The sequence below is a fragment of the Lycorma delicatula genome, chromosome 9 (genome assembly GCF_047948215.1).
Source record: "Lycorma delicatula isolate Av1 chromosome 9, ASM4794821v1, whole genome shotgun sequence".
NCBI classification, from domain to species: domain Eukaryota; kingdom Metazoa; phylum Arthropoda; class Insecta; order Hemiptera; family Fulgoridae; genus Lycorma; species Lycorma delicatula.
Window position 1 is genome coordinate 120,338,320 of NC_134463.1, and position 17,078 is coordinate 120,355,397.

A 17,078-nucleotide genomic window follows, 5' to 3' on the forward strand; every position below is an offset into this window, starting at 1 on the left:
GGTAATTTTAATTGCAAGTCAGTAGAAGGTCACTAGACAACAGAATCATAAGTTAGAATCAGATATATAAAAACATAATATAAAGTTCTGTAGTTGTAAATATTTCTAAAATTTGTAGAGAATATCTTAATAAAATTTACAATTTCTTCTGAAAAAACTAAACTAATGTCATTATAGTATTGATCAAATCTCTTCCCTGCTTTACAACTGTCAATTGTTATTGTTGTTGTTTGGTTAACAAATTAACAAAAGTTAATTAATTAACTTGTATTGGTTAAGGAATTAAATAGAATTGGAAACCTCTCCTTTCAGAAATTATGCACAGTTTTGACATAAGAATTTTATTCATAATCACCAATTTATATTTAATTCACAATATATATTATTATAAATTCAATGTTCCTTTAACTTTTACAGTGATTTTATTTTTTTTAACGCAAATTTATTCTGTGTAGTTGTTATTAACATTGTAATGTTGTCCCTTTTACTTGTATACTTATATTATTACATTGTGGATAATACTATTGCTGCCTATATATTGTTCCATGCAATGGCATTTTTTCTTTTTTCTAACAATATAGTGTAGTGAAACTTGGGTTATTAAAACTGTTTAAGGCCTCTTAATAAACTGTAACCGTGCAGTATGTACATGGATACCTGTAAAACATATCTTTGTCTCACATTGCAGCCTGTTATAAGAATAGGTACTCTTACTGCTATTATTGGTCAGATTTCATGAAGTAATTGGGTTTATTTTTTAATATTAAAATAAATATATATATATATATATATATATAAAATTAATAAAATATCTATGTATAATTTTTTCAGTTGTTTTTTTCTAATTCTCAAAATAACACAATCACTTCGTTGGTTTAAACATAGTACAATTTTCCAACACATTTTTTTTTCAAATACATCGACTAATTTCTTACATATAGCAATTGAAAAGTTGCTATATTAATAACTGAAAAGTTAACAGCTGATTATATTTACGTTTTATATTTTCCCGGTTTGGAGCCTGTATTTTGTCATTGCTTTCACATTAAGCATAAGAATCATGCCTTAAACATACATTCATAATGTAATCTCCGCATATGAATTGGGTCAACTATTTTTCCTTTTTTCACAAAAATTAAACTTTCTTTGATTTTCCCCTTCAATTAAACATGTAAAATCCACAAGATCTGCACAAAACAAAGCTTTATTGTGGCAGGCAATTTTTTCCAATAAGATCTCAAATATTTAATAATCATTCACAATTCTTTAGAAATATTTTCAAAAAGTTGTTCCTCAGCAGCCTGTAGCATATTGCATTTATTAAATGCACATCACTTATTCAGAATTCTAAATAAATAATTCAGAATAAATGAGGTACAACTTTGAAAACAGTATCTTTTTTAAAACTTCCAGTTAAAAAAATTGGAAAAAAATATTTTTTTATTTATTTTAAATTAATTTAAAAACCTTATCTGAAGTGTAAACTGGAAGTGCCAATTCAGTGTGTGGAGTCGAAGTCATAATCTCTTACATAAAGTGATAACAATTGTATGCTAGTGTCATACTGTGGTATAAACTAAAATTGTTAATATTATTGACTTTCTGTCAGTAATAGATTAATAAGAAGCATCCTTAGATAACTTCATGACCTCTAGAAAGGCGGAGGAAGTGACTTTTTAATATAACTGTCAGAACTCTTACTGAATGGTAACTATAAAAGATATAATACTGAAAACACACAAGTAAATATACTTATAATTAATTTTTTTGCTGATTTTTAAAAATTTGAACCAAAATCATTCCTTTTCTTGTTATGATTAGTATGACCTTACTTAAGTGTCCATCTCCATCAGGTTTACTAATATAACAAAATACTACTGCAAACAAACCAGATAAGCAGGGAGACAAAGATCATAACGTAGACATTCATGGTAATTGTATAGTTGTATAAGAGTAGTCTTTACTGTCTGTAGTGATTGCAATATTGGATCAAAAATACATTACCATTATTCAGTATTTTTTTAAACATTGTACCAAAATACCGATATTAGGAATTTTTCAAAAAAGGTACAAAAACACAGTTGTTTTCTTACCATATTTATTAGTTTTATACAAAAATGCATAAACTATAAAAATATAAACAATTTTGTTATTAACAACTATAAAATAAAGGAACAAGTGTTGTAATCAAATAATATTAAGAGCAGTAAAATAATAATTTATAACATTAAAACCAAAAAAAATATAACATAAAGAATAAACCAGTACAGTATTACAATACAATAAAGGAAGAAAACATGTAGTATTATTAAAAAGAGTAAATATCACATAATATCTATTATATAATATAATATCTATTAATAAAAAAAAAAAACAACTAATTTATTAACTGCATATTTTTTAAATATGATCGTAAAAAACATAATGCATCTATTGAATTGCCATTAAGCCTGGAATGTATTTCTGTGCACAAATTACCTGTAGTTGAAAATGTTCTATCTGCATCCACATTGGTTGGTAGTCCTGTTAATAATGAGCGATATACTTCCTCTAAATATTTGCCTCAAAGTCCTTCATCTTCTAACAACTTGGTCTCTCGTCTAATGGTTTTGGATAAATCTATTTTTTATATTGCTTTTATATTATTGTTTGTGGCAATGTTTTTTATTTATAGTTAATTGTAATTTCTTCTTGAGAGACAGTTCTTTACCAATGTTAACATCAACATCATCGTCAACAAATTCCTCTGGATAGGTATGTGTTTGCTTTTCATAAAATTTTTGTAGGAATTTATGACAAACCTAATTCAATTTGACCTTGTTAACCTCTTTTCTTCCTTTTCGTTTTCATATTTCAAGTCAGTATAATTATGAAAATACCTTAAAGCATTTCCCAGTTCACTATGCCGAATTTTCTCCTTGCAAATTTTCAATACATTGTATAATTCCTCAGATAGTGACGTGTCCTGATCTTTAAGTGATTGTAACATAAAATTTATCGTTGCATCCACTGTTAATAAGTTGGAATCCTTGCAACATAATGCCTCCAAAGCTAGTTTTATTGGAAGCAGAGCTGATACAGTTTTAGATATTAAATCAAATTCACTATCGGAAAAATTAATTTGTAAATTTAAGTCAATTAATGCTTTCTGAATTGGATTTTTTAATTAAAAAAATTGTTCCATCATTAAGAGCAAACTGTTCCAGTGTGTTTTAGAATCTAACATTAAGATAAGTTCTTTTTTCATTTTTGTAAGTATATATTTTTGTAAAACAGCATTTTTAGTAGGGGATTGTTTAAATATCTTAACATCTTTTCGAATTTTCTTAATTATAGGAAGCAATCGGTAAGTTAATATTTCATCCTCGTTGTTTATCTTCATATCCAAATAAGGTACTTTAAACAACTGCATTACTATTTTTTTCACTGTTACTCTCTTTGAAATCAGAATCAGAAATTTCTAAATCCAGAGTATTATGCTTCTTCTGCTCTTGATTTTGTCTATATAGCTTACTGATTACTCCAAGTTGAATTCAATGAGTATAGCGTAATTGCTGATTTGCATTAGTCAATTTCCCAACTTTTTTCATCCCCGTTACTTCATCAGTAGTTATGCAGACAAAATCTTCTTTCAGAGATAATCCATATTCCTCCAATTTGCAGCTACAAATTTTATAATTGGCATACTTCCTGAGGTATGTGTGAGTCCTACATTCCAAATTTTTGTTTTCTGAATGAATATTTATGTTTAAATAACCTCTATTCTATACTTGACCATTCATCAAATGTGAGACTAAATCTTTAACCATTTAATTTTAATTCCATCAATTCTTTTTTCAGAGATTTTCTAATACTGTCACTATAGTTTATAATAGTTCTTATAGTATTAACAAATTCTGATATATTTTTGAAACCTCTTTCGACTTTCTCAACCACTTTCTCAATTCAACTGAAGTACAAACACTCTGAACAGCAGATCATCTAACGCTGTCATTCTAGATAGAACTTCATCAAAACGGTTATTTTTTCTGTTAAAAAATCTATAATTTGTCATGTGTTTGGTTTAGTAATATCATTTTAGGTAAGTTAGAATTTGTCTCAGATTCTTTTCTTTTCAATAAATGAATGTTTTGTTGTGTTTTTAAATGTATATGTAGTCTGCTTGTACTTCCTCCAAAAACTATAATAATCCTTGAACATGTTTTTTATCTTGCCAGAGTATATTTTTTTCATCATATAAATACTAAAACCAAGCCAAAGTATTATCGGCAAATTTTTTTTGTTCTTTGAAGTCATTATTAGTCATTATGGATAAATGAAACTCAAAACATATACATTAGAATATAAATATTTAGTACAATAAAGTATAATACAAAATTTGTACTTATTTGTAAAAAAGGAACTCGCGAATTTAAAAAAATATCTAAATGTTTAAACATTTGAAACAACACTAAGCACAATTTCACTACGACAACATTAAATGCAAGGTTAGGTTTCATACACCCTTCATACTTGACTTTGACATTATTCAGACAAAGAGAGGAGATTGGAACGGAAGTGATATAGCAATGATTAATGTCAGTACTGCCATATCGATGAAAAAAACGTATTTCAAGTAACAAGAGATGCCAGTAAGTTAAATGAAACCCCTTTAATAAAAAAAATATTTATTATTTATAGCTAATACCAAAAATACTGATATTTTACCTTAGCAAATACCGGTTTCATGAAATTGCAAAATAACATGAAATACTGGTATTTTTGGTACACCAGTATACTGATATTGGAATCAGTAATTGTCTGTTTTTTTGTATTTTTCAACTCTGACATACCATTTGTTCAGATGATTTTATATCTTGCCTTACATTCATAAACCACCAACTGAAATAGTCTCCAGTGAAATTTCTTACATTTGTATTTATTTTCTGTGAACTTTATTCATATCATTTTACTTAGAATCAAATTTTATTCAAAATTATTTTATGCCAAGCATGAAATAGTGTTTTCGAACCCAATATTTTGTCTTTTATACAAATTTCTTGAAAACTACCAAAAATACAGTTCTAGGGCCTATTTTTATTTTCAAGTCAAAATTCATACAAAACCTTTAGATTTAACCCTTAGTTTGGTCCAAGAATTAGAGTCTGGTTTAATTTTACTAAAGTTGCAGAAGTCAGGGTAAAATATTTTATCAGATGACATTCATTAGTGAAGCATTTCCAAACCTTTGTTTGTTTATAAGTCTTGGTTCTTTATTTTAATCAGTAGAACACGTCCTGAAAATTTTTTACGTTCTTCATGAATCACCTTTAGTGAATTTATTGAAATAATATAAAAGTAACTGTTTTAAGCCAACTAAATAAAACATTGATTTAACTTACACCTGAGTCATTAAAAGGTTGTAGTTTATACAGTTCCAATATTTTAAACAGACTGTGGAGCCAATTAAACAAGAAAATTAACCTATTCTGACAGTGTTTTATAACTACAAAGAATGTGCAATTTTTACAAGCATATGAACTGAATTTGAATTTTGTCAGCCATGCAGCCCATTTGCTAATTAACTGTATCTACGTGAAAAGTGTATACTGATGAACTTTTTTCAAAATTATGAAAGTCATATTGCATTATTTGTTTCTTAAATAAGTATAATTTCTGTGTATTTTTTTTGTTCTAGATATTGTTTGAGAAAATATCTTCAGAACTGTGTCAGTGTATTAAAAATAATAATAAACCAGCTGTAGTTGGTTCTGTTGTCACAAGTCTTGGAATTATTAGGTATAAAGATAAAGGTATTGTTAACTGATGATCTTTTTTATAGAATGTAAATTCTATTTTTATTAATAAATTATCTATTTTACTGTGTTGTTACCTGAAAAAATATCGCAGTAGGCATCTCAAAGTATTTATTTCCTGTAAACCAAAGCAGTGTTATTTTCATAAATTAGATTTCAAAATATTTCCATTTATTCTCTAGAAAGATCTTATCTTTCTGTATATTTGTGTAGCAAATTCAAGTGTTATAGTTACATAAAAGAGATCATTATGTAGTGTAATAGCTACATTTCTTTTTGATTTATTTTTCCATAAATTGTCTCTGATAGTAGTTGCTTGTTTTTTACATTGACATATTTTTGTTTTAATAAGTGCATGTTGTTTGATTTATAAATAGATGCCATAATTTTTATAACACAAAACTTAGCATCTTTACAACGTGTTAAATATTAATCTTAAGTAAAGTTTCTGTAAAGTAATATAAATAGCCTTATTATAACACAATGTAAAATCAATATCACTTGCTACAACAAAATATAGGAAATTTCCTCTATAATAGAATCTTCATTGCTTGAAAAATATGTATTTGTATGTATTCGATTACTGCTCAGTGTCTCTCACTTCATCTTACACTTTTGAATTTCAGAGATACAAGATACAGATTGAAGTATTATCACTAAACGTTGGTGATTCAGTCGGTGAATTAAATGCTGCATTTGCATTCAGTGAGTTGTCACACTCACTAAAAACCTCATGTGACAATTCCCCTGGACCTGATTACATTTGTCTCGATATGCTATCACACCTTCCTAATTTGGCGCTACAACACTTATTATGCATTCATAATCTTTTATTCTCCACACAAGTCGTATCAGTACTTAACCTGGTGAAGACAAAGCATGCCCCTCAAGCTACTACCCTATCTACTTGACAAGCGTTTTATGCAAAGTAATGGTGAGAATGATGAACCACAGGCTTACATGGTACTTAGAGAGACATGGTCTTTTATCTCCAGAACAGTGTGGTTTTCAACAAGAATGATCTTCCATTGACCATTTAGTGTCATTGAAAGTAGCGATTCAAAATGCTTTCGTCAGACAAGATATCTTCTTCGATAACAGAAAGGCATACAACACGGCCTGGTAATGTGATATTCTAAACACCCTCAAAGAATGGGGAGTCAAGGGGAATGTGCTTGCTTTTTTAGGAGTTTCTTAAATGATCAAATTTTTCATGTTAGTGTTGGAGATACTTTATCGGGTAGCATTATCTCGGAAATTGGAGTGCCTCAAGCAAGTGTTTCAAGTGCCACCTTGTTCTCTATAGCCATCAACAGTATAACTAAATATGAGCACCCACCTGTTTCATTTTTTTATTTGCTGATGATTTTGCCATATATATTACATCCCATTCAACAGCCACAGACTACAACAGAAGACTATATCTTACCTTGAAGCTTGATCCAAGGTTTTCACCTTTTCACCTCGAAAAAAAAATGTGTAGTCTTTTCTCACCTGTGGGACCCTTTTTGTTTCACAAGTCTTTCTCAACAAAGAGCTAATTGCTACCTCTCCTGATGTTAAATTTTAGGTTTATTTTTTGATAGCTGTCTTATGTAGGTCAAACACATCAAACAATTAAAAACAAAATGTTCTAAACTGATAGATATGCTGTGAGTTCTTAGCAACACCAATTTGAGAGCTGATCGGTCATGTATTTTTATTATTCCTTATTTCATACCCATTTAGATTATGCCACCTACTCTTCAGTGCGTCAACACTGTGTTTAAAATGCTGGATGCTGTACATCATGCTTTCCTTCGGCTTGCTACAGGTGCCTTTAGATCAAGCCTTGTTATAAGCATACTTGTTGATTGCGGTGAGCCATCATTTTGGGATAGAAGGGACTACCTTTTAGCATCTTACTTTGTCAATCTTAAAGGACAACCAAATCAGCTTCTGACACAGTCCTTGGGAATCCTAATTTTCAAAGGTATGAGGACCATCCAGATTACACTGCACCTGTAGGTGTTTGTACCCGACGTTTACTGCACCTTATAAATGTTGACACACCTTCTATTTTTCCAGCGTATCCTGTTTCATATCCTCCACAAAGAATCAACCTTATAAATTTTATTTTTGACGTTACTGTATACAATAAACATTCAACACTACCTATCGTCTTTCAGCAAACTTTTAACTATGTTGTCTCCAAGATAAACACAGACACAGTAGAATGCACAGATGGGTCGAAACAGAATGATACCGTTGGATGCGCATTTGTTATTAATGAACGAACCAATATGTTTAGCCTACCTAGTATTACATGTGTCTTTTTTCTTGAACTATATGCTATCAATAAGGCTTTGAATATTATCAACACAAACTATCATCATATCCTTATTTGTAGTGACTCGTGTAGTGCAATCCAAGCTTTAGAAGACATGTATTCTAGACATCCTATCATTCTCAATATCTATAATGCAATCGCTGAATTAAACAATCACAACACATGAGTGATATTCTGCTGGATCCCTGGCCACGTGGAAATTCCAGGAAATGAATGTGCAGATTCTGCTGTTAAAGATGCTTGTAGTCAATCGTCCATCATTCATGTTATATGTACAGTTTTATTAATTATGTAAAACTTGCTGTTCAGGCAAAGTGGCAAGGTGACTGGACTGCTACAGTGGACAATGAACTCCAGCACATTAAAGATACTGTGTTACCATGGAACTCCTTGTGTATAAAGGTTCGTCGAGAGGAAGTGGTCCTTTGCCAATTGCAATTAGGACATACTAGATTCACTCACGGTTATCTCATGTCAGCAGAAAATGCATCATCTGTTAGATGCAACTGTCTCTTACCTGCGCACCACATCCTTGTGGATTACATATGTTATGCGGCCTTGCGTCACAAATTTGATCTGCCCAGAAACATCCTTTGAATCCTGGGCAATGATAAGAAAGGGTTAGATCAGGTGTTGTTATTTCTATGAAGTATAAATATGATATGTTTCATAAAATCTAATATATACTAAGTTCATGTATATTTGTGTTGTATTTTTTATTCTTGAGAGTAAGTTTTTTTTATTATTTTATTTTATTCATTGCAGTTATAACTTAGAACTTTAATTTTTTTGTGCGTGAAGGTGCCCTTTACACCTCTTGCAACTGATTAAATTTTATTTATGTTTTTTTTTTAATTCTATATATTTTTTGTTTTTATTTTGTGTTTTTGTAAATAAATTTATTTCATTGTTAAGATTCTGACAATGATATTAGGAAGTTATTAGTGATATTAGTTTTAGTTGTTTTTTTTATATTTTAATTTTATCTTGCTTTAGTTTTTTTAATTTTTTTCTTTATAATATGTTTGTTTTGGGCAATGATAACACAAAAGCGTTTTTCACCCTTTAAAAAAAAAAAAAAAACATTTTTCGATGATTAATGATCAGAATATATGAAACCTTTAAAAAAAAAAACTCTAAATAGTAACTGCTGGTTTACTCCCTTTTTATGAATTTTATAAATATCTTTCTTTACATAGTAAACAGGACGGATTGAAACTTAAAACAGAGCAGTACATCTTACTTTGCTTTGTATAGGCCATAAAGGTTGACCTAAATCAAATAATAACCTGTGAGACAATGTGTATCATGTTGTATTTATAGTTCTCATTAAACAAATTTTGTACTCGACCACTTCATAGTGTATATGAAGTTGTATTACTGAAAACAGTTTATCATTGAATTTATTTTTCATTGATGGTTTTGTGACAAGGAAACCAATACCATATGGTATGCAGTATTGGGCAGTACCAAAATAAAGTCTGACTTTCACTGTTAAAAATACTAATATTATTGAACCCATGACCTAGTCACAGTAGTTGTAGTTCTAGTAATACTGGTTGTATTTCAGTGTAGTATAAAACTGTGTAGAGTACAGTACATTCAGTATTTACATATAAATTACATTCTTTAATTTCTTAATTTCATTTCTTTAATTGCATTACAGTTCTTTTTTTAGAATATATCTACTAAATGTAAAATTCTTTCTATCAAAGAAAATATTAAAATTATTTGGGCATTAGAAGTAAGAAATAAGCAGATTGATGTTTCTGTGATTTTAATTTGCTTTTTCTAATGTAGCGGCAATTTGGAGAAGCAGTGAAAAATTACTAAAAGCATTGTTTCTTGATGGAAACAATTTTAAAACATCTCTTACTTTCCCCTATCGGTTAAAGATATTAGCTGTCTTTTTGAAGTTAAGTTTTTTTTTAAATCAATACAAATCACCTAATAGCAAGAAATCATGCAGGATAATTTCACAGAAAATTTGAAACGGTGTTTAGCCTTAAGCTGAACAACTTGTTAATTTTTTTTTATCTTTCCCACAACAAACAAGCAGAGAGATTGAAATACTCAAAGGTTAGGTTAAAACAGGACCTTTGAAGACTTTGCTCGGTATTATGACTTTACATAGCAAGACTTTACTTGCTATTATGAGAAAAAAATTAGTACAGTTTTATACTATGTTATATTGTTATGTTATTGATGTTCATATGTTTATTTTATAGAACTGTTGGACCTTATAAGTCAATGGGTGATGGAAAATTTTAGTGTTTGTCGAATACAAGATTTTGTATCATTAATATTAACACTGGCATCGGTCAACCACATTCCATTTAATGGAGACACTTTATTTCAGGTTTGTAAATAATGTATTAACACAAGACCAATTTTTGTCCTGATTCATTTACATTCTCCCTTACAGATGTGTGTCATTCTTTTTAGTAGAATGTTTCATTCTGCAGGTTAACCGGTTCAGTATAGCTTTTTTTTATATTTCAATAGGACAGTAAATTTGCACCATTACTTCAGAAAAATTCACTATTTCTCTTGCAGTGAATAAATAAATAATAATAAGAATTAGTATAATAAGAATATATTAATAATAATTCCAAGTCTCTTATAAACTGTTATTCTATACCTGGGGTGTCAGAGGGAATATTTTAAAAATAAAATTAATTAATTTATATTTTACATTAAATAAACCAGTGTTTGTGGACATATAACAGTTCATTATAAGGTACATAAAATCATTAACTACCTGTAATATTAACATAAAAACGTTGCAAAAAATAATTTTAGATATTGAGCTTGCAGCACAGTATATTTTTTCTTTTTTTTTAAACTTGGCTAGAGATGGGGTTATTTAGGAGTTTGCTAATTATAGTGATAACATTTTTGTAAAAGATGGTTTTGTGTTTCATTTTAAAAAAAATAGTTAAAATTGCATAGGCTGCATTAATAGACATTCTTCTTACCAGTGGCGTGTATAAATCTCTAAAATAAGTGCTGACATTTTCATTGACAAACTTTTTCATAATTTTAAAAACTCTTGTTGCAATAAGAGAAAAACTGACACAATTATCTGTATTTTTAATAAAACATTTTTGAAATTCGGTGATCATATTCTTTTACTGGACTTGATTTTCTACTGGTTATCTTTGTTTTCATCCCAGTTTTGGTAGTTGTAAACCTAGAAACTTCCTAGTTTTGATAATTTCCAAACCACCTACTGACACAATTTCAAAATTATTATGACAACTAAACTGAACTGCATTAGAGTTTTTCGTGTATTAAGATGCAACTATTCATTTTGATCGATGTGAGCAGTTTCAGAATCACTGTTTGAAATGCAAATTTAACTTTCTATTTATGTCTTGTTCTAACTACAGCAGCAATTTGATTTGATACTTTTTTTTTTTGTCTTCAGTCATTTGACTGGTTTGATGCAGCTCTCCAAGATTCCCTATCTAGTGCTAGTCGTTTCATTTCAGTATACCCTCTACATCCTACATCCCCAACAATTTGTTTTACATACTCCAAACGTGGCCTGCCTACACAATTTTTCCCTTCTACCTGTCCTTCCAATATTAAAGCGACTATTCCAGGATGCCTTAGTATGTAGCCTATAAGACTGTCTCTTCTTTTAACTATATTTTTCCAAATGCTACTTTCTTCATCTATTTGCCGCAATACCTCTTCATTTGTCACTTTATCCACCCATCTGATTTTTAACATTCTCCTATAGCACCACATTTCAAAAGCTTCTAATCTTTTCTTCTCAGATACTCCGATTGTCCAAGTTTCACTTCCATATAAAGCGACACTCCAAACATACACTTTCAAAAATCTTTTCCTGACATTTAAATTAATTTTTGATGTAAACAAATTATATTTCTTACTGAAGGCTCGTTTAGCTTGTGCTATTCGGCATTTTATATCGCTCCTGCTTCGTCCATCTTTAGTAATTTTACTTCCCAAATAACAAAATTCTTCTACCTCCATAATCTTTTCTCCTCCTATTTTCACATTCAGTGGTCCATCTTTGTTATTTCTACTACATTTCATTACTTTTGTTTTGTTCTTGTTTATTTTCATGCGATAGTTTTTGCGTAGGACTTCATCTATGCCGTTCATTGTTTCTTCTAAATCCTTTTTACTCTCGGCTAGAATTACTATATCATCAGCAAGTTGTAGCATCTTTATCTTTTCACCTTGTACTGTTACTCCGAATCTAAATTGTTCTTTAACATCATTAACTGCTAGTTCCATGTAAAGATTAAAAAGTAACGGCGATAGGGAGCATCCTTGTCGGACTCCCGTTCTTATTAGGGCTTCTTTCTTATGTTCTTCAATTGTTATTGTTGCTGTTTGGTTCCTGTACATGTTAGCAATTGTTCTTCTATCTCTGTATTTGAACCCTAATTTTTTTAAAATGCTGAACATTTTATTCCAGTCTACGTTATCGAAAGCCTTTTCTAGGTCTATAAACGCCAAGTATGTCGGTTTGTTTTTCTTTAATCTTCCTTCTACTATTAATCTGAGGCCTAAAATTGCTTCTCTTGTCCTATACTTTTCCTGAAACCAAATTAGTCTTCTCCTAACACTTCTTCCACTCTCCTCTCAATTCTTCTGTATAAAATTCTAGTTAAGATTTTTGATGCATGACTAGTTAAACTAATTGTTCTGTATTCTTCACATTTATCTGCCCCTGCTTTCTTTGGTATCATAACTATAACACTTTTTTTGAAGTCTGATGGAAATTCCCCATTTTCATAAATATTACACACCAGTTTGTATAATCTATCAATCGCTTCCTCACCTGCACTGCGCAGTAATTCTACAGGTATTCCGTCTATTCCAGGAGCCTTTCTGCCATTTAAATCTTTTAATGCTCTCTTAAATTCAGATCTCAGTATTGTTTCTCCCATTTCATTCTCCTCAACTTCCTCTTCTTCCTCTATAACACCATTTTCTAATTCATTTCCTCCGTATAACTCTTCAATATATTCCACCCATCTATCGACTTTACCTTTCGTATTATATATTGATGTACCATCTTTGTTTAACATATTATTACATTTTAATTTATGTACCCCAAAATTTTCCTGTATGCTCCGTCTATTTTACCAATGCTCATTTCTCTTTCCACTTCTGAACACTTTTCTTTAATCCACTCTTCTTTCACCAGTTTGCACTTCCTGTTTATAGCATTTCATAATTGCCGATAGTTCCTTTTACTTTCTTCATCACTAGCATTCTTATATTTTCTACGTTCATCCATCAGTTGCAATATATCGTCTGAAACCCAAGGTTTTCTACCAGTTCTCTTTATTCCGCCTAAGTTTGCTTCTGCTGATTTAAGAATTTCCTTTTTAACATTCTCCCATTCTTCTTCTACATTTTCTACCATATCTTTTTTACTCAGACCTCTTGCGATGTCCTCCTCAAAAATCTTCTTTACCTCCTCTTCCTCAAGCTTCTCTAAATTCCACCGATTCATCTGACAACTTTTCTTCAGGTTTTTAAACCCCAATCTACATTTCATTATCACCAAATTATGGTCGCTATCAATGTCTGCTCCAGGGTAAGTTTTGCAGTCAACGAGTTGATTTCTAAATCTTTGCTTAACCATGATATAATCTATCTGATACCTTCCAGTATCGCCTGGCTTTTTCCAAGTGTATATTCTTCTATTATGATTTTTAAATTGGGTGTTGGCAATTACTAAATTATACTTCGTGCAAAACTCTATAAGTCGGTCCCCTCTTTCATTCCTTTTGCCCAGCCCGTATTCACCCTTCCTTGCCGTATTTCCTTCCTTGCCTTCTCCAATGCTTGCATTCCAATCTCCAACTATTATTAAATTTTCATCTCCTTTTACGTGTTTAATTGCTTCATCAATCTCTTCGTATACACACTCTACCTCATCATCATCATGGGCGTTTGTAGGCATATAGATGTTAACAATCGTTGTCGGTTTAGGTTTTGATTTTATCCTTATTACAATGATTCTATCGCTATGCGTTTTGATATACTCCACTCTCCTCCCTATCTTCTTGTTCATCACGAAACCTACTCCTGCCTGCCCATTATTTGACGCTGAGTTAATTACTCTAAAATCACCTGACCAAAAGTCGCCTTCCTCTTCCCACCAAACCTCACTAATTCCTACTATATCCACATTTGTCCTACCCATTTCCCTTTTTAAGTCCTTAGAACATCATTTGTCCTTAGAACATCATCAGGATATTAAAATATCATTATAAGTTAAAAAATTAAAATATTAAGCAGTCATGACTGATTGCTAGTTATCAGTATTAGTCTACAAACTGAAAAGTTATATAAAAGAATTAACGTAACATCTGCATATGCTACAAATAATAAATTAATAAAATATATTAATAACAATTATAAGATATCATATAACAATGATGCTAATCTTGATAAACAAGGGGTATATAGTTTGGGTTGGGAAGATTGTAACATGATATATATATCTATGTTGGTATGAACGATCGTAAATTCCCTATAGGTGCAAAAGAACACATGGATAGCATAAAAAACAATAAACCAGAAAATTCTAACTTCGCTAAACATATAGATCATACTAGATACAACCCAAATACTTTTATGAAAATTTTAGACAATATTATAATTATTATTATAATACATCTAATTTAGAAAAATATCACATTTACAGTAAACAAAAAAATCCAATTAATGAGCAAACATTTTTTAAAGATGTTAAATTGTTTAAACATGCCCTAAATGTAGATATAAAGAGATAATAATTCAAGTAAAATATCATTCATACAACATGGTTCCCGTTGATTTTATTTTATTCTACCAGATTACGCTGAAAATTTCAATCAGTTTACTGATAACTAGCAATCAGTCATGACTGCTTAATATTTTAACTTTTTAACTTTTATTTTATAATGATATTTTAATCTGACGATGGTCTAAGGACTGAAAGATGTTGAGTAGTTTAAAATTAATTGCTGGTAAGTTGGATTTGTACTTTTTAGTAATATTTAATAATTTATTAATATATCAGCAGCGGTAATCATGTTTGGAAAATTAATAAAAATTTACTACAATACTAATTATGATAATTTACTGATGTGCTATAAATATTTTTAGATTTAAGAGCTGGAGAAAACATTTACTAACTAATAATTGTAAAAAAATAACTCTGGTATGGTTTAGCTCTCTCCCCTCTCCCTACTCACCCCTCTCACCGCCACATTCACACTCACCACCCATCTCACTCCCTCTCAAAACTCCCCCCTCTCACCAACCCCCCATCATTCCCTCTATTTCTCCTTCCACTCTCCTGTCACTCCCCCTCACATTCATCCTCTTTCACTTGTGCGTATGTGTGTGATGAAATCTTATTCATGAAAATGGAATATGTTGAAATATATGGTAAACAATATGTTATCAGATCTTGATCAATATTTATAATCTACTATTGTAATTTGTACAGATAACATGAATATTTTACCAAAAATTGATTATTACTTTTGCTGCTATATCCACAAAGTTTAGGGTCACGTTATTCCTTACCACATACTATATTCTTAAATACTTCTCATTCGATTGATATAGAGGAGTACAGCGATTGTGAGTACATTTTTTGTTACAGTGTAGCACTCAAAAAGGTTCAATTTTCATTACAGTGCAGTTTATACTTTTTGAATTAATTGTTTTATTCTAGTCAAGAGAATTTGTGCTGTTTTTCTTCTAATTTCTTTTATATTTAGGGCTGAATTTATTTTCAAATTTCTCTCCTAGCAATAAATTGTCATTAAATTTTTTTATTTTTTTTAATAGTGTGGTTTTTATCATACAATCTATCACCAATTTTAAAAGATATAAGTCTTGCCCACCAGGCTGGTCTATTGGTAAACTTGTCATCACAAATCACTTGTTTAACAGCTGATTTTTGAAGTCAAAGGTTCTGAGATGCAATTCCTAGTAAAGGTTGGTTGCTTTTATACAGATTTGATAGTGATTAGATAGTGGTTGCCGGTGTACTTTGGTGGTTGGATTTAATTAACTACATAACTCAGGAATGGTCTGCCTGAGTCTGTTCAAAATTGCACTTCATTTACACATCATTCTCATATCATTGGGTCTCAGGGAAGGGGGTACATATTGTTCATTAGTTGAACAGATTGCAACGTACACATTAAGTAATAAAATATAAAATAATTATACTTAGGCATTAACTTTAAATGCACATTTAACAAAATATTTCATATCCATTAATTTGTTTTTCTTTTTTATATGTTGTTGAAATTTCATAGTAATAGTAAAATCTTAACATTCTTATTAGTTGGATTTTCTATTTACTGTTTATTATTATATAATTATTACATAACATGATGTACGAGGTCTGTTCAAAAAATAATCTAACAGTTTTAAGTACGCGCCAATGGAAATATTTAGTGACATGCAGTTGGCAACATTGTGTTCCATATAACCTCCTCTACAACCATATGTTCTTGGATTGTTGAAATCTTGTTTAGTTTCCACGTTATTGTTGTTTGAGTGCAACATATTTAAGTGTTAGTACTGATATTTGTAATGTGCAATTTTCAGGAGCAAACATACAATGTAAAATTTTGCGTTATAACTGGGGAAAACTTTCAGAAATGTTTCAACTTTTGAAACAAGCTTGTAGAGATGATACTGTAGATCGTACACAGTGTTATAGTTATCAAAATTTAAAAGTGGCCGTCAGTCAATTGAAGATGACCCTCGACCTGGAAGGCCTTCAACTTCAGCTGATGACACCCACATTCAGAAAATCAACAATATGGTGCTTGCAAATCGCCGATCGACAGAAGAGGTTAACATCTCGATTAGATCATGCCATGACACATGAGTCACAGCAAATTCTGTTCCTCATTTGATGACGAAACAGCAAAAAGAACATCAAGAAA

At 30.3% G+C, this 17,078-nt stretch overlaps 1 protein-coding gene across 2 annotated transcripts in view; it reads left to right on the forward strand.

The window, feature by feature from the left end:
- LOC142330530 (FAST kinase domain-containing protein 4) overlaps nt 1-17,078 on the forward strand; it is a 55,676-nt gene that overhangs the window by 23,911 nt on the left and 14,687 nt on the right. For both annotated transcript variants that reach the window (XM_075375865.1, XM_075375866.1), the window contains exons 6-7: nt 5,678-5,792; nt 10,353-10,483. In XM_075375865.1, the coding sequence (XP_075231980.1) occupies nt 5,678-5,792; nt 10,353-10,483 (246 nt within the window). The remainder of the gene's footprint in view (nt 1-5,677; nt 5,793-10,352; nt 10,484-17,078) is intronic.